Below are 24,188 nucleotides of genomic sequence, written 5' to 3'. Positions count from 1 at the left end.
GGGGTCCAGATTCTGAATAAAACCCCCTACAGAAGAAGAACCAGGGCGAGCATCCGCAAGGGAAACTTGATGAACAACAGCAGGAGAATTTGGCTTGTTGTTGAATGTAGATCCAGACGGATAACCATGGAGCTTGAAGCAACGGGAGATGGTATGGCCAGTAATCTTGCAGTGGGTACAGTAATACTTGTCCTTGTTTGGATTCCGAGGAGCACTGGAATTCTGAGGCCGGGAAGTGTGGTTAGGCGGAGGGCGTGGAGCATTGTAACCTCTGTCAGGGTGGGGGTGGTTCCCAGATTTACTAACTTCTATCTTGTCAGATTTAACTGCAAACGCCATTGTGTCAGTGGGAGCATTCGAACCCGAGGCATGAGTAGTTCGTCGTTGTTGTTCCTCTTGGACAACCAGAGAAAAAACACGGTTAAGAGGGGGCATCGGATCCATGAGGAGCAACTGACCACGAACATGAGAGAAAGAGTCGTCAAGTCCCATTAGGAAGGACATGATATATTCCATATGGTGGTGATCATTCAGATTCGTAACTCCACCGCATGAGCATTTCCCACAAGAACAATGAGGACGGTAGTTGCGCAGTTCTTCCCAAATGGTTTTCAATTTGGTAAAGTAAGTACTAACTGAATCCTTGTCTTGACGCAAGTTCATCAATTCCCGTTTAAGCTGAAAAATACGAGGGTCGTTCCGCTGTTGAAAACGATCCCGAAGATCGAGCCAAATTTCCCTGGCAGATGCAGCAAAGATAACACTCGCAGAAAGTTCCTTGGAGACGGAATTTAAGATCCAAGAGATAACCATATTGTTGTTCCGGGTCCAGGAGTTTAGCAGAATAGGATCAACACTGGGAGGTTCAAGAATGGAGCCATCAACAAAACCAACTTTGTTCTTTATGGATAGGGCGATCAACATGGCACGGCTCCAACTAGTGTAATTTTCGCCAGTAAGAAGTTGAGAGACAAGGACTTGCCCGGGGCTGTCTCAGTGGTGGATATAATACGGATTCGATGATTCATCAAAAACTGAACGAGCCGAACTGGTACGTAAACCAGAATCTGAAGATGAATAAGTCTCCATGGAGTACTGACCACCAATGCAGCTCCAAATTTTTTTTTTTTTTTTTTTTGTCAGATCTTCAAAATACCCAAACTGCCCTCGAGATGATACCAACCTCGAAAAAAGATACCACTGTGCTCAGCTCTCGGCCAACCAGAGAAGGCCAGAAGAGAAGCAGGTCTCGGCGACCCTCTCGGCGCCGGAAAAGAGGTCTCCTCAACGAGAATCAGGTCTCAGCGACCCTCTCGGCGCCGGAAAAGAGGTCTCCTCAACGAATCCAGGAAGACGCCCAAAAAAAGAAATCGGAAACTCACGCAGCCAGAGAAACAACCTCTCGCGACGAAATCCAGAGAAAAATAAAATGGAAACGGGAACTAACCTCTTTGCCGGGAATAACCACCGGAAATAAGACGCCGGAAATACCAGATGAGCCTCCCAATAGCTTGAATCGAAGATTCAAGTCCGAACAGAGGGCGGAAACCTCTTTGTCGGAAATAATGGCGAAACCGCCGGAAAATAGCAGCCGAAAAGGAAAGGAGGGGCCGTCGTCGGAAGGGGAATCAGAAATGGCGGATCGTCCGCTCTGATACCATGTTAGAATCTCGAATGGCAAAGAGCCGTTGAGCTCTGTCGTCGGGAGAGAGTCGGGAAGACGAAGACGAAGACGTAAAAATTGATTTTCTCATTCCAATTGATTTACAGGATACAGATGGGTTTTTAAAGAGTAAGGGGCAAAATAGTAAAAATACAATTATTACATAAATGAATTAATAAAATAAATAACAACATTCTAATAGAAGGGCACAATGTCAACTACCGGAGGGAGTCAAATGGTGAGAACAACAGGAAGAGGAGAGTTCTCTTTGATTTCTCAGATGAGGAGGATGATTATGCAAATGTCGTGAGTCTTGATTCCCAAGATCTTCCCAATAGCAAGTCTACTTTTGATTCTCAAAAGAATTTGCTTGTTGAGCAAAAGGACTTGAATTCAGAAGAGCAGAAAGGGGAGACCTTGGTTACGAAACAAGAGAAAACGCCACTTTGTACCTCTTATTATATCACCAGAGAAAGACCTGGAAGGTTCTCGGAAGAGGAAGACCAGTGATATCTCTTTACTCAAGGAGTCCCAGGGATTAAATGATCAAAGTGAAAAAGATGAGGAAACAAATGGTCTATCCACATCACCCAAAAGACGAAAAGTGCTCAAAACACGAGTTGATGAGCAAGGGAGAGAAGGTATGTTCAGCACTTCCAAGAATTGGTTGATTATAGCTGCAAAGGTCACATCTATATTAAGCTACTAAAAATGTTTGGATTCCAGTTAACGAGGTTGGTTGGGAGGGAGAGGCTGAAGAAAACAAACACAGATAATGTTGTAAAGACTGAACCTAACAACAGGTCGGTCAGCTCTCTGGTACATTATTGATTCATTTCAAAAGTTTGTTTTCACTATTGATAACACGTTTCTGGTGCATTACTTTTTACTACTGACACGATTATACTCATCTTCTTTAGGCATTCAGAAATACTTAAAAGGGTGAATTTGGTTACACTTTGGGGTGACATCCAGCCGAGCGAACCTTCATATGTTCGAGTTTGGTTCGATCTGAATACTTCAAACTCGAGTTAACATTGAGCCTAAAATTGGAATCGAGCTTGAGCACTGTCAAGAAGCTGGCCAATACAACCTAAAAGACTAGTCGTTTAAGTACGAAAAACCAACTTAATCAAAAGAGGTGAACCGGAACCACCTTTGACACCCACCCCGCCCCTTACCGATCCCCGCGGGATTCGAAGGCGGGACGTGCCGGACCTAGCTATGATACCATGTCAAGATTTTCTGAAACTTATTTAGATTTCCCGGTAACCTTTCAGGGTCTTGCATTCCTGTAGCTGCCACCCTGCTGACTCTGAATCCCTGCTCTGGGAGTTTGGTACCTATTTTGTAGTGGTGTATACACGGAGAAACGATGAGTAAACTTCAGAGTGATGTACTGAGGGAAGCCATTGGGCAGGTTATGGGTGATGCTAAGGAGAAGAACCGTAAGTTTACAGAGACTATTGAGCTCCAAATTGGACTCAAGAATTATGATCCACGGAAGGACAAGCGTTTCAGTGGTTCTGTTAAATTGCCTCATATACCTAGGCCAAAAATGAAAGTCTGCATGCTTGGTGATGCTCAGCATGTTGAAGAGGCTGAGAAGATAGGTTTAGATTACATGGATGTGGAAGCGCTAAAGAAAATGAACAAAAATAAGAAGCTGGTGAAGAAGCTCGCTAAGAAGTACCATGCTTTCCTGGCTTCTGAGGCCATTATTAAGCAGATTCCAAGGCTTCTTGGCCCAGGTCTTAACAAAGCGGGAAAGTTTCCTACCACCAGGAGTCTCTGGAATCAAAGGTGAGCGAGACCAAAGCCATGGTCAAGTTTCAGCTTAAGAAGGTGCTGCGCATGGGTGTTGCTGTTGGCAATTGTGCAATGGAGGAGAAACAAGTTTTCCAGATTGTGCAGCTCAGCGTCAACTTCCTTGTGTTTCTCCTGAAAATGAACTGGCAGAATGTTAGGTGCTTGTATCTGAAGACCACAATGGGAAAACACACCATGTGTTTTAGAGTTTGTTAGGAAAGCACAGCACTTACCCAGAGTGGACGGAACTCCTCTAAGAAGCCCAAAATTTTTAACGGAGTTTGAGCTCAACATGTTGATATTATAAGATAATCTAGAAATAATTAGGTGATAAACTCTTTACATCATGCTCTTGCAACATAGATTTTCTTCCATGTCTATTTATAAACGATAGTAAATCCAGCTTCCAGACATGGTATTCCGACTCAAAATTGAAATTAACTTGGGCATCTGAATGTCCAGGTTGGGGCAACAGTTCAACTCAAAAGGATTTGCTCAAAATAAAACGGGAGATCCGACTCCTGATCTAAATTGCCCTTTCCCGGTTTCGAGTCAGACCCAACTGAATCGTGGGGCGAGGTCGGAGCTCCAAGGTAACTAGGGAAAATGACGGGTTATGGTGGAAAGGCCCTCCGGGGATGGAGATAAATTTGCTATTCGTGGTCCTAGTACAGGCTTCAATTTCCCGCTGAAACAGGCGGCGACCCTGCATCGCTCGTTCTGACCGGCGACACCCTTGCTCAAATTAGAGAGGTGGAAGCGTCTTGATAGATTGAATTCCAGGGACAAAGTGAGTTCCTCTGCATCCGTTTCTGTTTGTCGAAATGTCAAAAGACCCTTTTTGCTCTCTATTACCTTCTGTTAGAGGTTACCGTTCGATTAAAAAGAGAAAAATCTGATTATGCAAGCAGTCAAAATGGATAACTGGTTCAGATTGTCCACTAGTACAAATTTCTAGATGGCTAGGAGACTGCAATCGATTTGGCTGTTTTCTGTTTTGCCTTGTCGACCGTGGAAATGAAGTAGGTGGTCCGAAGTAGCAGGACTTTTTTCCCAGTTCGTTCTCAAAAAGTTTGTTGGTGAATCAGAAAACCATGGAAAGGCACATCAACTGCTGAAAAGTAAAATGTTCATATTCGCTTATCCCGCATTCTGAGTCCTCTTTATTCTGTTCTTGACTATTTAGGCCCAAAATGCACGGGATTCTGCAAGACGGTACATTTGTTTCATTTTCATGCTTCTCCCAGAGAATCGTTTATAATGGCGTTAGGGAATAATCTTTACATAGCAGTAGAGATTGAAAAGGCATGAAGCCTCAACCAGAAGGAATTTTGGATTATAAAACCTCGACAGAGTCTATTGAACTCTGCAAAACTCTCAAGCACCCAACTGGTAGAAATTATATCTCTGGAGCAACATGAGCAGCGAGGGGAATAATCGTGCCTTGACCACCAGAAACAGGCCCTCCGTGAGTGGTCATGGAGCACCCAATTACAGTGATCAAAGCGGGTACTCAACACGCTCCCTCATTCAGCAACCGGTAAGATTTTTTTCTATTGAACTTGTAAGCTGCTTGAAAAATTTTGTTGGAAAGAAAAGGGTAGGTGGAGGAGGGAGACCTTCGGATTCAAAGATATCTTTCAACCAAAAGAAAAAGATAGATAAATTTCTTTATGTTTGAGATATGAACTCTACCAGTTGGTAGAGCACAATTCTGAGACCTGAAAATTACTCCATCTTGAGGCTTGAAAGAGGAGTTTGAATCTATTACTCGGTTCAAATTGAGTGAAATTCAACAGGATCAAATGATATCGAAAGTTGAATTCCATCTGGATTTGCTCATTTTCAAATGATATCCACATAGTCCATAAATATTCATTTTTATTGAAAATCCTTGTACCCCTCGCCCACACATTGTCCTTGGAGAAAATTGGTAGTTTATTAACTGATATTCTAATTATTTTAAGGACGAGAGGCGAGGCGCGTACGATCCTTGGAGACATTTCGAAGAAAGAGAGCGGGCGGGACCGTATGACTTGACCAGGTAGCTCTCAGCGTCTGATTTTTCCTCTTTTTATGTCGGAAGATTTGATGATAGCTACTGATTACTTCCACTAGGTGGAAGTGGTGTTGCTGCCAGAATGATAACTTCTGCATCCCCTCACACCACTTGAATTCTCTCATCATGCCCTCGCACTAAAACACAGATGCTCACTTTTATTTTGATCTGTTTTTTTTTTTTTTTTCTACTTTTAATACTCGGGGCATTGATCCACTCTGCTTTGGGCTCGTTATCATTCAAGCGTTCCTGTTCGACCTCATCCTTCAATACGAATTATCGTTCTGAGAGATGGGAGCGCAGAAAGAGTGAATCCAAATCTTCCGCAGTTCGTTCGTGACTCCACACCAAGGGTGAGGAGCCAGCGCCAGGCCGCAGAGACGGGCTCGAGTGGAGACGAGCTAAAGAAAGTCATGAGTATGATGAGGAAGCAAATATTCAGCCCGACTTACCCCAGGAAGAAGGCCTGGAAAAGAGGATTATTCAGCCGACACGTTTCCAACAGCCATGCAGATCCAAAAGAAGAAGACGTGGATGACGACTCTGGCACGGGGTGTGCAATCTGTTTGGAAGCGTTTCAGCCGAACGAGCAAGTGTTGGCGACTCCATGCAATCATATGTTCCACCATGATTGTCTGGTCCCATGGGTGAAGAGCAATTGGAAGTGTCCCGTGTGTAGGTTCGTTTTCTACCAAAGGAGAGAGACTGTTGCGCCCAACAGTAATAGTAGAAATGGGTCAAATGAAATTATGGACGAAGATCTCGTTGCCTTGATAGAAGCCATGGAAGAGGTCTTCGAGTAGGTTCGTCCACCCTGAATGAGAGCCTATAATTACTCTTATCGTCGAGTTTCAAACTCAAATTTATGTCTAGATCGGCGTCAGGCTTGCTTGTATCTTCCCGTTTTTCTAATACTCGCTTCAAAGTTTGAAGCTGGTTCTTGTACTAATCACTGCGCCTTCAGAATCCAAGGTGAGTCGGTGAATAGGCTGAACGTCTGCTGTGCTTGTTTACAATTCCCCTCTCAAATAAAGCAAGGGCAAACATTTTTTTTTAAAGCGTATTAGTACTATAACGAGGATACGAAGCTTTGAAGTGACGAAAACACAATTTGAGGAGAAGACCGCAAATCGAAGTATCAAACAATGAGATTCGGTAGTTGGGAGTGAAGGGTTTCCAACTCGATTCAATGCAGAGCTTGCTCAGGACAGGCACACGCCCACCCGGATGAGATGCCGTGACAAACAACAATAACACCATTTTCCTTTGTAATGTGTATTCGTTTCTCTTCATTCGATCACCCGCCCCAGTAAAAATGAAAGAATATGTGAATTTTCTTTTCCGAGAAAGAAAACAAAGAAGAATAAAATCATACAAAAAAAAAAAAATGGTGTTTAATGTCCACTACAGAACAGGCACAGAGATTGACACTTGCACTGGAACTTCGCTTCCAAAACTGCCTCCTCGATGGGCGGCTGAAGACCCCGGAAACCCATATTCTTGTTCTACTTGTGCCCAACCTTGCGTTGCAGCCTCACACCTTTGAAACACCCTGGCCAGCGATGCGGCCTTTCTCCGTGCCCTTTTTGTCCCTGTAAACAACAACGTCTGCAGCAGTCCGGCCAGAGCTGGGGCTCGTATTACCCTTTCTGTTACACTTGTGCCACCACTCCTGCATAATTCAAGTATTGCTGCAACTGCATTTTCCTTCCCTTTCGGGGTCCCGCTCCTCATCACTCCAACCAGGCCTGCCACTACATCTTCCTCTTGGCCAATAGCCTGGGCACCAGCGGGCTGTCTGACTAACAATGCCAAGGCCCCCGCTGCCTCCTCTGCCACTCCCTCTGTCCATAAAGCTCCTACCAAAGCAGAGGTGGCCCCTGCATCCGCCATCCTTGCGCAATTCTCCGAGTGTGTTGACAAATTAAACAATGCTGTCACAGCATCTTTCTTCCCTCTTGAGCTGCCTTCCCTCAGGAGTCCTGCTAGTGCTTCCACAGCACCTACTTGTTCAGTTATCTTCTTCTTGTAATCATGGATAGCTGAGAGGCTGAATAGTGTTGCCGCAGCATTCTCCCTGGCCTCTTCACTGGTTCCCTTCCTCAGAACCTCAACGATAGATTCCAGGCACCCTTCTTCCTCCATGATTCGGCTCTTATTCTTATCAAGAATGGACAAATTAAGCATTGCAGTCACAGAATTTTCCTGTGCAACTGGATCTGGTGAACCGAGTAATTGTTTAAGGAGGGGAATAGCACCGGCCTCTGCAATGCAAGAACGATTTTCCTTCCTTGTTTTAGCCAACAATCTAAGCTCACGAGCTGCAACTGTTTTTGCGGCAGGTGTCCCATCCGACAATTGCTTAACCAATAGCGCTGCAGTGGCTCTGTTGGCTTCAATTGTGGCCTTTGAGGCGGCTGGCGCTGCCACAGTTTCTGCACCTGTTTCCTCACTCCCCGGTGGATCAAATGGAATTCCATGAGCAATGCACCATTGAGATATCAAACCGCGTAGGGCTCTGTTAGGGACAAGTCGAGTATGTGTAAGCATCTGGCCGGTCTTCGGGCATGTGCAATGACCTTCTTCCATCCATCTAGCAATTGAAGAGCGATCGTAAGTCTGCCCAGTCGAAACAATCACTGGGTCCTTCATCAAATCGAGTGAGATTGGACAGGAGAAATCTTTTGGAATCGTGACAAAAGTTTCCCCAATTTCTTGACAAATCAAACTCTTTTTTGATTTCTTGCAACTAGTAGCACTAATTTTCGCAGATTCTCCTTCTTCTTCTTCCTCAAGCCTGAATAAAAGGAACCTGGAATACCTGGCTAAGGCGACAAATCCATTAAGTAAAGAAATAGCAGGTTCGACGTTTTCCTCTTGGTTGAAAATTTGTTCTTCAAGGAAATCAATCTCCGATCGAAAAGATTTCGCGCCACGAATACCTATTCTTTCAACAAAAGCTGATCTGAGTTCATTCTGATCAGGAACATGCCCTCCCTCAAATTTGTCAAGAAAAGCGAATAACGTCAGTCTGAGGGTCTCATCTTGTGGGTCTATGAAAAGTTTGGCTCTGCTTGATTGCTTCCGGAGCAGCTCTACGAGCTCTTCAGTATCAGGAGATAACTTCAATTGCTTTGACGGGAAAACGTCTAAAAGTGTAGCCATGTCCTGGTTTAGATCGTGGAAATAGCCAGAAATCAAAGGATTTTGAAGCAGAAGCCATAAGCGGCTAGACTGGGAGCAGTAATCGAGGAGAATTTTTGATCTGCAGATGAGAATATAGAGCTCTTTAAAGCACAGGTTTGCGGAAGAAGGAAGGGGGAACGGATAATCCTTAAGAAAATCAAACAGGACAACAAAAATTTTGAACTTTCTGATAAGAGAACGCGCATTTCTTTGTTGGAAAGGTAAAGAAAGGTCGGAAAAGGAGGAGATAAGGTCACCGGAAACGGAGGCAACGGTCTGAATAAGGGCGAGATCTGCAAGATCGACCGGAGCGAAAAAAGCACCAATCGAAGGCGACCTCCCTTTTCGGACAGAGGAAAAAACAGCTGCCGAAGCCATTAAACCGAAATAAGGTTTGCCTACCTGTCAACTGGGTTTAACCCTCTCTACTTACAGAATGTTCGGGGTTCAGCTGTTCCTGTCTCCCCAGATAGGAAAAAATAACACGATCTTGTCTCGTGAACCTTCAAGCAGTATTTTTTTTTTTTTTGGTGTTTCAACAGAAAAACAAAAAATCGTTAGAAAAAAGAGACGATTAAAGGACCTGTACACAAGATAAAAATCAGGCCAAAATCCTCTCCGAACACTTCCAAGACTTTCCACAAGCTCCACCTTTTTCTGTCTGAAACAGAAGAATCTCCAAAACAACAGAAGAAAAGAAAAAAAAAAGAAGAGTTGCGATAGCCTTTGGTACTTTCTCCAATCGAAGCTCGAGTGATGATTATAAGCTGCTCTAGCCAAGAGAAACGGCCTTAAATCCACAAGTATATGGGATCGATTATCGATCAATTCAGATTTCCCAACAGAGACATTAACGCGTTTCAGATTTCCCAACAAACTCCATTTTCCTGCTGTGGAAATTTCACGGCAAGAGTGGTTGATGACAATTGACGACTCCCATATTGACAAAACGATGCTCTCTCCCTCCAAATGGACGAAACTTTTCCCTGAATTACCGAATCTGCCACCATTGACCTGCAACGGACAAACGAACTAATTATTATCTGATGAAAAGATAAAGAGTTACTACTCATGTAACCTCTCCATTCTCCACAAGCGGGCCGGGCCGACGGTTGAAGTGGAATAATGGTATCTAATCATCTATCATCACCTTTACCAACGTATTAACTCAGTCAAATGGCCGGTCGAGCCCGGTCGGCCCGATCAGCAACCTTTTATCACGAGGGTAATTTAGTCAGTAACGGATAGAGAATAGGGTGCGCAGAATGGCCATAGGATTTGCCGTTGGGAGCACGTAGAGGGCCCGGGGAGGTCGGGAGGAACTGAATTTCCAATCTGGTTGCCACACTCAGAAGCAAGTCAACTTGTTACGGGTGGCACACGTCTACCACAGCGCACATTATTATTATATTAGGAAGTGACGTGTAGTGCGGGATTAGGTCACAGCAGTCGTCGTGTTTCGGCTTTCATCCCCTTTTGGGCCTAAAAGAAAAAAGAAACTGAGAACTATGAACTCTCTCGTCAGTCGGACCTTAGATAAATCCGGATCCGGAGTTGAACGTCGGACGGTTGGCAGGAGGTGGAAGGAGGTCGCCGTGGGTGACCAACTCGCGAGTCTTGTGCCCCCGATATTAATTAGGGAGTGATTAAGAGGGGATTGGGTTTACTTGGAAATTAATAAGTTAGTTTGGTTTTAGTGTAAACAAAGAAGGGTTTAGGTCAAGACTTGTTGAAGGAGGAGGTCACAGACGCGTCTTTGCAATTCGCTCCAATATTAAAAGCTGCCTTGTCTGAAAGGTGAGGCTCACTTTGGAACCTAAAATTGAAGGGGCCACCACTAGAATTCGAAGAGAAAAGGCGTGGGGGACGACATCCTCATCACTCTGTTTTTTTTCCTTTTCTGTTTGTCAAGCTGCGCCGCTTGCGCGTCTCTATTGACTCTCAAGTCTCGTCTTATTACTGGCTCTCCCAATTCCCAAATGCCTTTTTCTTTCTTAAGGCTTCACGTCGTTCACTTTTGTCCTTTTGGAAGGACATTGTGTGTATGTCCCGTTGGTGCCCCTCGGTTTGCAGAAACATCTGGAAGGAGGGAAAAGAGGTTTTGAACCTGAAAATGTTCTGACAACTGAAACTTTTGACTTTCAGATCAAGCCTCCCGGACATGACTGGACGCAACGAATCCGCAGTGTTTCTGTCTTCAACCTTTGTAAACAACGGTTTCATACTTCCATTTGACTGAGGATGATGTTGGTCAAACTTGTCATATCATCACTGTAATATATGTTGGGCATCCTGACAAAGCCACGTGTTAATTTATCTCTCTACCATTACCCCCGAAGTGGGAAAACTGCATTTAACAACTGTGATCGATCTGTGCATGGATTTGACTGAGATACCATTCAAGCTTCTTCCACCGTTTCATCTCGCCTTTCAAATTTATTTTTCCTCGTTTGAAAGTGAGCCGTAATGCGCGGTGCAGAGCCTACAGTTCCGGATGGCCACTCTGACCATCGGCTTCATCTACTCATCGCTGATACAGTTATGCACCGGTCCTCACTCCATAGGTGTCCACAACATCATCTAAGTTTATAAATTGGAGCAGCAATATATTGCCAGGTTGGGTTTCGGACTGTTAATAGCTTGGCAGTTTGCGTCATTGTGTTCGGATCAGAAAAAAAAAAAAAAAAAAGTACCAATACAACACGAGACGAAAACACATTTTAAGTTTGCATGTCCAGCTTCTATAGCATATATCTTATATATGATCACCCAATTGAACCTTTGCTAAATCCATTTATTAGCGTTTGGTTTTGTCACTTGGATTCTCAAAGAAAGGAGAGTTAGAAAAGCTGATAGAAATTCAAGAAAGAGAAAAAAGACTTTGAAGAGCATTGAGGCAGAACAGAAATAACAAAAAGTAAATGTTAACTATCAGCTTTTCATCTTACAACTTTATACGCGCTATTTGGCTTTTCATTTCTTACCTACAGGCAGCAATAAAAATAACTAGTACTGATAGTGCTTCACCAGATTCACTTGGACACAAAAGCCAAAAGGCGAAGAGAATTCCTTTTGAAAGAATACTCAAACAACCTAGCAAGGATTTTCATTCAAATTTTGTTTTCTTTCTTCACTCAAACCAGTAGTGTTTTGACCCTGTTGATCTCAACCATAGAACTTGTTAAGCGGATAGAAGAATGGTGAATTACACTTCACTAGCCTTGAGTCAACAAAGGATACATCTTGGTTTTTGTAGCATAAGCATGTTGGAGAAGTAATTTTCCCTTTCATTGAATTTGCTTTTAAACAACTTGGAACTATCAGGATCATTCTGTACCTCATCTAGTTCCAGACTTGTGAACCAATACGGAAATTTAAAAAGGTAAGGCATCCTGGAAGGACATCTATCCAAACAACAGTAACAACCTCTTACTATTTTTCTCCATTCATTCTTCTGCACATTTTTCTATGAAGCAAATGTTGATTAATTTTGGAAATTTCCTACTTCATAAAACCCAAAAGAATGCAAAGTTAAATAGAATAACCAGAAACAGAACACAACTCATTTTACAGAACTTGAAGAAAATTTACTGTACAAAGCATTTGTGATGCAAGTCATCGTGGAAACACCCTCAATAAAGAATATAAGATATAACTTCGATTGCTATCTGTTATCTGGTCAAAATGTCACTTCCCTTTATTGAAATAGACCAGACTTCTATGACTGGTTGTAAATAGGGCATAAATATGGATAAATGTAAGAAAAATACAATACTTTCCTGAGTAGGTATAGACTATCTTGTATTGAACAGCAGAAATTACCTTGGAGATTTTGCACTAAGACATTTTGAGCATGATACAAGCTTCAGAAGAGAGCGCGGTCTCTTTGTCCTGATTCTCAAATGAGGGATCTGTACAAAATCAACTCGATTTGAAGAATCAACCAAAACAGGCAGAGCAACAAAATTATGATATATTTTGTATAGATATCATCAAACATTGCCTTCCAAAATCATACCTTAGCTCGAGGAAGTGTAGAAGATCGCCAGCAGAGCAGGCTTCTAGATCGGGGCTCCAACCTCCTGAAGCATGAGATAATAAGTACATACACAACAACTGATAGAAAAGCTAATAGTTTTGATGAAGGAGAGAAACAAGTGCAGCATTCTGAAGCTCATTAAAAGTACAGTTATACTACCCAAAACCACCAAATAGAGAAATTGAGACTTTCCAGTGCCCTCTGCATTCCTTAACCAAGCTAATCAACTAGAATACTCTTGTAAGAGCATGCATAACCATAGGCACAAGACCTAGCAAGATTTGGACTTGGATGCTTGCCAGGCCTCATTTTATATAAATAAAGACAAGGCATACAAGTTACTTATTTTGTAAATCAAAAAACACAAAAGTATCGCACTTGTATCATGTGCGTTAATCTCTTCCTTATGATATACATAAACTAAGGGTAGAAAAGAAGCACAATAACAGAAAATTTAGATTCCATGTTTCTGCAATTTTCCCCTCACCTATTTCTAATTTTTCACCTTATTAAAATCAAATTATGCTTAAAATATTTAAACTGCAGAGCTTGGTACTTTCCTTTCTGATATTTATATATATACAGGAGAGAGAGAGAGAGAGAGAGAGAGAGAGAGAGAGAGAGAGAGAGAGAGAGGGGAGCTACATGCCTGTACTGGACAAGACTTAGAAGATGTCCAAACCAGTATTGAAAACCTCCTGACCAATTGAAGAAATCAACCAAACAACAATATGAAACATAATGCTAATGAATCCTTACAAATTTTCTTGCTCAAGCTTTTCAGCAATTGAAACTGGTTTCCACTTGGACCATCCATTCCGCTGTCCTTCTGCCTGTTGAATAACGTGTGCCAGGGACACTTTGTTCCTCACTAAGCTTCTTTGCCTGGTCTGGTCTCCAACTTTTCTTCTTTCCACAACTGAACCTATGGTAGACTTACAATGATTAGAGGTTTCATCTTCAACCCAAAAATTCTCCATGCCTTTTTCCTCGTGTCTTGAAATTCCATCAATGTGTCTAACACCTTGTTGTTGAGAAGATCCAAGTTCTACAATTTCACCTCTTGCAGCTTCTAAGGAGTCAGAAGGCAAGCATCTACCTTGAGATGAACTGACCCCCTTGACAGTTCTATCTAGTAAAAGCATTTTAATAAGATTCTCAGATTCAGGTTTAGCAGCCCAACTAATTGTTTGAGAATCTGGCTTTGCAATTGTCTGAGCCGTGCCGTTTTCTGAGGCTCTCAAGTCTTTCTTGGATTGGCCTCTGATTTCAATAGTTACAGAAGACCCAAGAACAGATTCAAATGCTTGTAAAATGTGACCCCTAAACTTCTCTGCCTTGGACTTATTCACATGTGAACTAAAGATCAATTGCACAGTTGGAGCTGCAGGACAAGAAGAATCATGCATCAGCTATTTGAAACACACAACTGAAAGTTTTCTCATAGTTATTTTAGAAGTGTGAGTGTAATATAGGGTAATGTGTTTTGGTTTCAGAAGGAACAAATGATGAAGGAAAGAAGATCCAAGATAGAAATGGGAACGTAGACTATTAGGCTAAATTGTGTACCATAATAAAACTTGCCACCTAAACCCAGATTTACACATGTTTCAAGAAGATGTGCATAAAACATGCTCTCTGTATGTTATTCCTCAGTTCAATCAACATAGTGAAAAGCAAACTAACTCTTAAAATGGAACTTAACAACTCTTATTGGTGAATGTGGGTACAGCATGGTGTAAAATAACTGCTAATTGTGTCTTCAAACAGTCTTTAAGAGAATTTATTCAAAAAATTTAACAACAAAATTTAAAATCTACATATCTTTTCATGAGGCATGAAGTTAATACAACCAGAATCTGGGATGGTTAAGGAGATCACCTGCCCCATAGCTGACTGAGATAAGCTTCCCTTCTTGCTGCATCAACTGCTTTAGAGTATTTATTTCAATATTATCCAGCACGGCCTGCCAAATTTCTTCTATTTCCTTACGGCCAGTCCCTGAAATCTGGTGACTACTACCTCTGGTGTCAATAGATGTTCGTGGTGGAGTAAATCCAACAGGTCCCTTTCTCCCCATAAAATTACTTCTCCTGGTAACTTCATCAGTATATTCAGTATTTAGATTGTCCAATCCAATACTTGCAGATAAACCTTTTCCATTGCTTGTTGTCCCAGCTTGGTCACTATTCCATTTCCTAGCTACTGCTCTCTCATTTGTCAGAACCACTGGGCTACGATCAAAGCTGGTATCTGCAGAGGAACTTGGTAATATGTACTGCCTATCGGGAGCAAGTTGAAGAAGTGCAGCTGTTAGCCATGTTAATCTGTCATTTGACAGTCTCAACTGTTTTTCAGCTTCTGAGAGCGTTTTAAGAGCTTGGCGCAGTTTTTCCATGTCTTCTTTGGATACTGAAAGCCAAATAATAATGACGATTATAATGATTGAAATTAAAGGTGAAAGATGACATAATTAATGGCATTTGATGGTAGCATAAAGAATGGATGTAGAGCAGCTCACACTTGTTCCCAATTAGTTTCTTCTTTCGCTCCAGTTATAAAAGAAGTTGGTTAGGTACATAGAAAAGGAATCATACAGCCAGAGGATAATAAATCTTTGACGACAAAATTATGAAAACCATTTTCAAAATTATAGTTTCAATAGAGAGTTTCAGAAGACTTGTTAGGGTGTGTAGAGCAATCCAAGAAAAAGTTAACAACCTCAACAGCTGTCTATAGTAGTCTCTTTAAGTTGAATTGATTCTAAGCTGCACAAGGTTTGTAAGTAGTCATCACAGATCAACATGCATAGAGTTAGTTCAAATTTCAACATCTGATGCAATGTATTTATAGCATATTCTTAGTAAATTAAAACGTTGCAGATATACTAATGGAGACCCAAGAACTATGGCCAATGTCCTTCTGTCAAGAGATATATGAATTCATTCATCAAAGCTATGGGGTAGGACAATGTTGTTAGACTCACATGTTGGTCGACGGAAAAACTTCCTCCGTAGTCTTTCTTTGGTGAACACATAGCTACCAGCAAGGATATCAGTTATTATGGTTGCCAACTGTGACATCAACGCCAATGGCTCCACTCCAACTTCCATTATCTCTCTCAAGTTCTTCACAGTATTGACAGTGTCTGCCGATAATGCTAAATCAAGTAGATCTACCAATTTCTCATCAGAGATCAGACCAACCTGAGACATGTATAAAGCTATTTTCAATTGGATTGCTGCAGTGCAGAGAACAATCATACATGTTGAGCATGGATATTGTAACAATAAGCATTATTTACAGTTATGAAGCAGGGAAAATTTACAAAGTACCAAAAGTAAACCTATCTTTTAGCACAAAGAAGTTCATAGCAGCAATGGTATTCTAAAACACAGAAAGCAAGAAAGTTCCATAGGAGAATGGAATGTTCTATCGAAAAAATTCATATAGCTTATATGAGTTGTGAAGGATTTTGATCATTACACCAGTAATGTAAAAATCTTGAGAATTGAGACTTACAATTGGATAACCTTTGTGAGTAACAGAAAGCTGCAAGAGATTTCACTTTGAGAAGGAGAATTCTTATGATTAAAGCTGTGACTGAAAAATTTTCCACTTAATGTTTTATATCTTTCCTTAGAACATATCTTTCCAGTTAAGCTGTTCAGCATTGCCATGTACTCCAGAGACAATTACAGCAAAATCATGAAACTGAATATTTTAAAGCCTAAATTTGGCAGTCAGAAAAGGTAAAACAAGATGTCAGAACACCAAATACCATGAACTAAGCAAATGAGCCAAATTTGAACAGCTATCCAAGATATCAGAGTATAAGCAACCATTTAAGCTAAAACACTGATTATAAAACTGTTTCCACAAGTATGTGTGCATGGACATATATTCATGTCGAAAAAAGAGAGCTGTACAGACATTTATCTGCCATAGACCTGAATCAATGAAGCCAATAATAAAGAAAAAATGACAGAGTAAATTCTTAAGCTCAATCACATAAAGATTACAACAGTGGAGATGTAACAAATTATACCAACAGTATTTATTTATTTATTTTTTGAATAGTCTTTTACAAAGAGTATTAGAAGTCTTAACAACATTAGAAAAGAACTTACAAGCTCCTGCACCAGTGGGAGGGATATTTTTTGCCCAAGCAAACTCAGTTGGTCAAGAGTCATTTCAGCATCCCGTAATGAACCATCTGATCGTGATGCAATAAGTTTTAGAGCATCCTTATCAATTTCTAGACCTTCTTTGGTTGCGATCCACTGTAAAGTATAAATGATATCTGCATCCTTCAATTTTGGAAAGAAAAACTTCTGGCACCTGGATATGATGATATGAGGTAAATGATCAAGACTAGTACTAACAAGAACGAAAACCACCTTCCTGGGTGCTAGGTCTATGACCTTTGAGATGGCGCTCCAGGAATCATGGGGCAATGTATCACAATCATCAATAATACATACTCTATATTGAGATACTAATTGTGAAGTCACCAAACTGTCCATAAGATCCATAATAGTTTCAAAATCAAAATTACCAACACCACCCACTTCTTGAACATTCCGGCTTTTACCCATCTCCTGTGCAATGCATGAACTGCAGGTTCCACAAGGCTTTGGATGATCTGGTGAGAGGCAATTTAGAGCTCTAGCAAATATCCGTGCACATGAGGTTTTGCCTGTTCCATGAGGGCCGTAGAACACATACAGAAGCCCAACTTTCCTTCGTAGAATGGCATTGGAAAGAGCTTGCACCACCAGGTTTTGTCCCACTAAATCCTTAAAGGTTCTTGGCATGTATTTCTGTGTCAAACTTCTGTGTCTGCCATAGCGGGAACCTCGATAATTGTGGCGTTCCCTTGATCTTGCCTCGGAAGCAAGGTCAGAATCTCGGTTCTGCTTCAGTTTATGATTTTCAAATATACCAAGCTCCCCCGAATACTCATGTGGAGGCAAAATAACATTTTCCATATTTTCATTTGAACCAGAGGGCTCAAACAACAGAGGCAGTGCCTCTGAATCTGATCTCCCAGAAGAGCTGGAATGATCAGACACCACTGGCACATCTGAACCGTCTCTTAGATTTTGGGGCATGCTGCCTTCAGCTTTCCTAAACCTTGACTCTGAAAGTCCACACGATAGGCTCCTCCCTGCAATATCTAGAAATGTTTTACCTCTGTCATGAATCCTTGACCAATTCCAAGGAAGCCCACACCCATTACTTGGGCCCTCAAGTTCAACATCCTCTTGTCCATCTTCTTTGCGATATTTTGGATATCTTGAGCCTTGAGCTAGTGAATTGGATGCCACAGACAGCTCATTATGTGGACCTACATCTCTAGACCCTATTGAAACTCTACCCTTTCTTGTGCCTCTAACTTTTCGCTTCCTCACCCTATTCAATCCATTACAATTGCCACGGAGATTTCCTTCTGCTTCCTCCCTCATTTGCTCTTCCCTGACATGCCTTCCATGATGACGAAACTGAGAATGCCCTCCATCCTCACTGTCCCGAGGAAACTCTCTTAATTGTTCAGATAGAGTCTTCATATCGGTGCTTCGACCATGAATCCCCTTCCGAAAAATCTTTTTATCCTGACGGTCCACCTTCTGTGAAATCACATCATTGTCCCTACTTAAATCCAGACTATTTTGCACAGTCTTATCTTCTGAAATATCACTATTATGAATTTTTCGACAGGGTTGTTCACCTTTACTTTTTCTTGCACCTTTAACTCTACCCATACTACTATGATCACTAAAGTTTTCTCCACCATCATTTTCCTTTATGACCTCTGCCGCAGCAACTTTAGAAGTAGCTACACTTCCAAAGGGTGGGGAATTTCCAGAAAATCTTCTGATCTCTCTCCACCGCTCTGCACCTAAAGATCTTCTCCCATGATGAACTGTATCATCTTTCTCAAGAGTCTTAGCTAAGGTATCAATAACCGAAGGAGAATGCCATGACCTGGGACTAGTTGAAGGGTCTCTAAGGGACCTTGACCTCTGAAGGACCACAAGGTCTCTCATGAGAGACCTTTCGGCCAGGATGGGGCTCTGCCGATGCATGTGGTTTTTCAAGTGGATGCAATTTGTCAAATGCACATGATTACGAAGATGATCACTGATGGCATCATTCTCATCTTTAAGAAATCTGCCACGAATAGCTCTGGTCATGATGAGAAGCTTTCTGTATCTTGAAGCAGAAATGGTTGTAAATGAACTGAGTGAAGAGAAGAGTAGTCAACAACACAAGACCCCCGGGGTACCATATTTGCTTCTAGACATATATTCTCACTGATACTGAATGAATCGCACAGACATCTCCTACATTGAACCAACAATAGCTCCTCGAAAAGGGTACTTGAATTCCCGATGCTCAATAATAAACATTTTCAACTCGCTCATAAAATGTTTAATAATGTCAACCACAAAAATGCGTAAGACTGAAACATGTTAGCAGAAATTTTGCCAGGGAACAAGAGATTTAGGAAAGGAAAACTCAAAAAATAAAAATACTAGGACAACCTCATGGTAACTAACTCAAAAGGGAAGGAGAACCTCCCGAATAAGCTTCGAAGTGAAGTTCCGATCCATTGAAGTTTATCAGACTTTAGTATCAATGTGTCACTTGAAACTACCAAAGACTGGACTAAGCAATAACCAATGATACTTCTCTCTCCACATCATTTAAGCAAATGTCAAATGCCAATCTGATTTCTACTCAAACCTAGCAGATATCCGCAAAGAAAGAGTTCTCCTTGTGTAGATAAACGATAAAAAAAACCTACTTACTGTCACAGGTACAAAAACGAACTGAAGCTACGAAGAGGCAAGACAGAAAAAAAGAAAAGCTTACAAGAAAATTACAACTTTTTCCAGATCTCCACTTTCACAGCGAAAAGACTCGTCGTTCATGCGCATAAGGATATCCAAAGAGTCACTGAGAATCGAACTAGGAGGAAAAATACACAAGTGAAACTTGCAGGTGTATCAAAAGCGACGGGTGCCTTTTTGTTAAATCTCACAGCCATTTCACATGAACTTCACGAGGGTTTGTTCTGTGCCAGGCGGTGAGAAATAGAGAGAAAACAAGCTGCTGGCGCAGCAGGCGAGGCTGGAGAGAAGTAGGGATCTGACAGCGAGCGAGCAAGAAAAAAACAAAGCGGCCCATCTCTGGCGAAACGGCGAGCAGGTTTATATGTTCTCCCGAAATGTTACAATGTCGGAAAGCCGACAAAAAGCTACCAGTGGGCTGTGGGGGAGGGAGGCAGGGAGAGAGTGGAGGTCCCGGTGGGTCCCAAGAAATTATATAGACCGGATTTCTTTAAATGACGAAATAACCCCGTCGGGTAATAAATACACCACTATCGCGGTCACGTGCGCCCTCCGACCCCAACGGTCACAAAGTCCCGATTGCCCAGCTGAAGTGATGGCTGCTGTCGCGACACACACGTGCCAACTTCCCTTTAAAATCCGGATTAATTAAGAGAACTCTGAAACGGGGCGAGAAAAATATGGAAAACAAGCGTTTGATTGATGTCTCATGGAGTATTCAAGACTCACGCGGAAACTAGCGAATGAGGTGAGATCGTACGGACCGAATCGATGAAAGAAAAACTCCGAACGGTGGTCGCCATTTATTTCACCTCCGGCTTTTGCTAATTACTAATATATCCCTAATTTATGGTGTAATCCATCTTATTATCTGTCTAAATACTTGTGTACTATATTTAAAGAAAAACATGTATCAGAAAAGAGGTCGGGTGATGACGACGGTGCAGCAACGCGGTGACACTTATTTAGGTCATTTAAGGAGACAAAACTGTGTAAGGCGGAAGTGGTTCTGAAGTCCGGAGCCGGAGGGACCACGCAGTCGTAGAAGAAAACAAACATGTACGCGCAAAGGACCCTACGTAAACTCCTCTGCACTTCATCGGGGACGAAGGTTAAAAAAGGTAGGGACGGGGGCTGAGAAGCCCAGACCAGAGACGAATCAATCAAAGTACTTACATTACTCGGACCACTCGATCGATCGCTGTCAACGCATGTGGAAGGTAGAAGGTGGATAATGTGAACTGATTCGACGCTAGGAGGACAAACGCGACCGTCCGGATTGCGCAACGTCGTGGGGAAATAAACAGAAGCAGGTGGCATGCAGAAAAGGCGCATAGAGAGAAATAGACAAATAGCAAACGGAGTGTTGATGAATGATAAATCGAAGAGAAGAAGACGAATCGTTTCTTATCTTTTTTAATATTGGCAAATTGGAAATGGCGATCGGCGACGATAAAAAAAAAAAGCGGCTTTGTTGGTTGTCGAGGAGTTAAGGGACAGAGGCGGTGGTGTTGTCAGTGCCCTCTCACGTGGAAAAGTCTTCCCACCGGCAATTATTACCACATCGACTCCTCCCATAAAAAAATATTTCCGAGGTTTTTTCTCCATAAATCTCAAAAAGTATCAAATGAGCGAATTATGATAATTGACCGCCAAAAACACTCTTTAGGATATCTGGCAACTAAGTTTTCGGATTCCTTTCCTGTTCGATCAACCTTTTCATGATTTAACCTTTGAAACCATTCGATTGCTAGCCTGCTATCTGAGTGGGAATATTTAACCGTATCTTTAAATTATCTCGTCCTGCATCACATCTCATAAGAGGATAATCATTTTTATTCTCCATTCTAAGCGGTTACTGGTCCGATTCCCAAACAACAAATCTATGGCCGGTTCTGATAGTTAAATAAGAAATCTATAGCCGCCTAGGAATCCCATGTAGGTGAGGAATGACTAGTTATTAAATTTGGGACTGGACTTCTCCGGTAGCCACGTGGTTCAGCCGCTCAATCTGAAAAAGCGCCTGCGGAGGTAGTTGCTGCCATGTGACCAAATAAGCGGGGGCGTGACCCGTGAGTCGTGGGGCGGCATCGACCCGAGCCGAGCCGAGCCGAACCCGAACCTGCTTATGTTCGAGTCAAGCTTGATTTAAATATTTTGAGCTGAGCCGAGCCTCGTCTCAAGCCTAAAATTGTTATCGAGCTCGAGCCCAACGAGTTCGAGCCGAGCTCGAGCCTCAACATATATTTCAAACTTTTCAAAAAATATATATCGAATAAAATGTATATAAAATTATGCATATATTTTATATAAAATTAGGCATGACCTCTACATAAAATTGGGCATAACTTATATATATAATATGTGTATAATATTAGGCATAACCTCTACTTAAAATTGAGCATAATCTATATATATAATACTTGTATAAAATTCGGCATGACCTTTACTTAAAATTGGGCATAATCAATATACATAATACCTGCATAAACACTCCATAAACACTCCATAAAATTGTTTATACATTCCATAAACACTTCATGAAATTATCTATACACTCCATAAAATAATCTAAACACTCCATACACTGCATAACATTATAAATAAACTCCATACAATAATCAAACACAACAAAATTAAATAAAATATCACTATCAATTTACAATCACCCAAATAAAAACTATAAATTCTTTAAATAAAATCATATTACTATTACATACTTACTAGAAAATTACAAGAAATATTTTAAATTTTTCTTAGGAAAATTAAATGGACCTCTTATTGCCTTTTCTAAGGAAATAAATAAAAATTAATAATTAATCTAATATATTATTATACTTATCGATAAAATTTTAATCACATAAAATGTCAAACACAAAATTACTATGAAAATTGCCTCATGCTCAAAGTATTATATCATCAACTGTCAAATACTTATTCAAAATTTTTCTATATGGTTTTCTAAACCATCTTGGCAAGAAAATCTTACTTGAAAAATTATAGGATTTTTTAAAAAGAATTTATAATTAGAAAAATATTTTGAAAAAATACGAGGCACTAATGGTCCCTATATTTCTATTAAAAATTATTTTTCAACATTTATTGAAAAAACTAGTCTCTGGAAACGTATTTCTACTAACATATCTTTTCAATTTATTTAAGAGCCATGAGGAAGGGACAAAAAGTTTTTTTTTTTCCTTGTTTATGATCTCGCACTAGGGGTGGCTTTGAATAAATTATATATAAAATTATGCATACATTTTTAAAAAATATAATGATAGGGGAGGTTCAGGATTGAATTTCAATAATAGATTAAAATACACCAATATTAATATTTTTTACTCCAATTGTTGTCTAGCTTGTTTTGTAATTTTTGAATTTGGCCATAATTTATTATGGCATCCTTAGTGCCCCTAGATAAAAATTTATATTCTAGGAAAAACTAAAAATATTTTTCCTATGATACATATTCCCAAAAAAACCTTTAAATAAAATCTTATTAGTATTAGTGACTTATTAGAAAATTATAGGAAATATTTTAAAATTTTTTTAGGAAAGTTAAATGGACCTTTTATTGTCTCTTTTAGGGAAATAAATAAAAATTAATAATCAATCTAATATATTATTATACTTATCGATAAATTTTTAATTAAATAAAATATCAAACACAAAATTGCAATGAAAATTATTTCATGCTAAAAGTATTACAGCATCAACTATTAAATACTTATTCAAAAATTTTCTATACAGTTTTCTACCCCATCTTGGTACAAAAAATCTTACTTTGAAAATTATATGATTTTTAATAAAAAATTTCAATTAGAAAAGTGTTTAAAAAAACATGAGACACTAATAATTTATAGAAAATTATTTCTATAAAATTTATTTTTAATTTTTTCCAGAGGAAAAAGTTTTTTTTTTATTTTATGATCTCGCACGTGTGAGATCATCTTCTCGGGAGGAAGGGGGAGATTATTTCTCCCCTGTTTTGGTTTTCCGCCGAGACGACCCCGAGGGAAGGGGCTTACGGCGCCGGGGAGGATTTATCGTCGGAGATGACGGCCACGACAGAGTCGGCGGCGACGGAATCGGCGGTGACGGAAGCGGCGGCGACGGAAACAGAGGCGACGGCGAGGAGAGGAAGAAATTGAACAGACGGACACAGAGGCGGCCGGCGAGCAGCTGCGACGGCGGTATAGACGCCAGAGAACAGCTACGACGGCGGTAGAGGCAGCGACAACAACCGATGGGAGGGGTCGGCGGTGACGAGGGGGGAGGAAAAATTTTTCCCCACTTTGCTCTCGCTCCCGCTCCCGCTCCCCCGCTCGCTCGCGATCCCGTACCAATTCATGCCGATCCGACTCATTTCGAGCCGGCTCGCGAGCCAACGAACCGAACCTAGCTTCGGTCGAGCTCGGTTCGTTAAGGTAAACGAGCCGATTTCGGTGTTCAAGCTCGGCTCGAGCTCGAAAAACGACGAATCGAACCGAACAGATATCGAGCCGAACCGGCTCGGCTCACGAACCGGCTCGGCTCGAAGCCACCCCTAGTCGTGAGACACTCACCAACTGACTC

At 41.2% G+C, this 24,188-nt stretch overlaps 2 protein-coding genes, 1 long non-coding RNA gene and 1 pseudogene across 3 annotated transcripts; 2 read left to right on the top strand and 2 right to left on the bottom strand.

Moving 5' to 3' along the window:
* Positions 1-2,984: 2,984 nt before the first annotated feature.
* On the top strand, positions 2,985-4,240 carry LOC137963423 (large ribosomal subunit protein uL1-like; annotated as a pseudogene).
* A 244-nt stretch (positions 4,241-4,484) lies between these two features.
* On the top strand, positions 4,485-6,583 carry LOC137963955 (uncharacterized). Its single transcript, XR_011115264.1, has 3 exons — positions 4,485-5,012; positions 5,440-5,516; positions 5,776-6,583. It is a non-coding gene; the product is annotated as an uncharacterized lncRNA (long non-coding RNA).
* Positions 6,584-6,881: 298 nt separating this feature from the next.
* Positions 6,882-9,589, bottom strand: LOC137962428 (U-box domain-containing protein 17-like). The gene has a single exon (XM_068809282.1). It carries the CDS (start codon positions 9,093-9,095, stop codon positions 6,936-6,938), a length of 2,160 nt encoding a protein of 719 aa, XP_068665383.1. The 5' UTR covers positions 9,096-9,589; the 3' UTR covers positions 6,882-6,935.
* Positions 9,590-12,310: 2,721 nt separating this feature from the next.
* On the bottom strand, positions 12,311-19,629 carry LOC137963521 (protein STICHEL-like 4). Its single transcript, XM_068810635.1, has 6 exons — positions 16,887-19,629; positions 15,743-15,962; positions 14,638-15,168; positions 13,516-14,140; positions 12,736-12,799; positions 12,311-12,628 (listed from the first exon to the last, which is right to left on the bottom strand). The coding sequence occupies exons 1-6, from the start codon at positions 18,951-18,953 to the stop codon at positions 12,536-12,538; spliced, it is 3,600 nt and encodes a 1,199-aa protein (XP_068666736.1). The 5' UTR covers positions 18,954-19,629; the 3' UTR covers positions 12,311-12,535.
* Positions 19,630-24,188: the final 4,559 nt, after the last annotated feature.

This window comes from Aristolochia californica, unplaced genomic scaffold, assembly GCF_029961685.1.
Source record: "Aristolochia californica isolate CCGP_79_NKW_82.1479 unplaced genomic scaffold, dmAriCali1.0.hap1 SCAF_4, whole genome shotgun sequence".
Taxonomy (NCBI): domain Eukaryota; kingdom Viridiplantae; phylum Streptophyta; class Magnoliopsida; order Piperales; family Aristolochiaceae; genus Aristolochia; species Aristolochia californica.
Note: the sequence above shows the minus strand (reverse complement) of the source record. Positions and strands in the feature narration are given on the sequence as shown.

Bases quoted from the DNA above. Each gene is read 5' to 3' on its own strand.
- LOC137963521 (XM_068810635.1), bottom strand. From the start codon at position 18,953: ATGACCAGAGCTATTCGTGGCAGATTTCTTAAAGATGAGAATGATGCC. The intron at 15,963-16,886 runs GTAAGTTCTTTT...TACATGTCTCAG, and splicing joins TCCCACTGGTGCAGGAGCTT to GTTGGTCTGATCTCTGATGA. The intron at 12,629-12,735 runs GTATGATTTTGG...GATTTTGTACAG, and splicing joins CTACACTTCCTCGAGCTAAG to ATCCCTCATTTGAGAATCAG.
- LOC137962428 (XM_068809282.1), bottom strand. From the start codon at position 9,095: ATGGCTTCGGCAGCTGTTTTTTCCTCTGTCCGAAAAGGGAGGTCGCCT.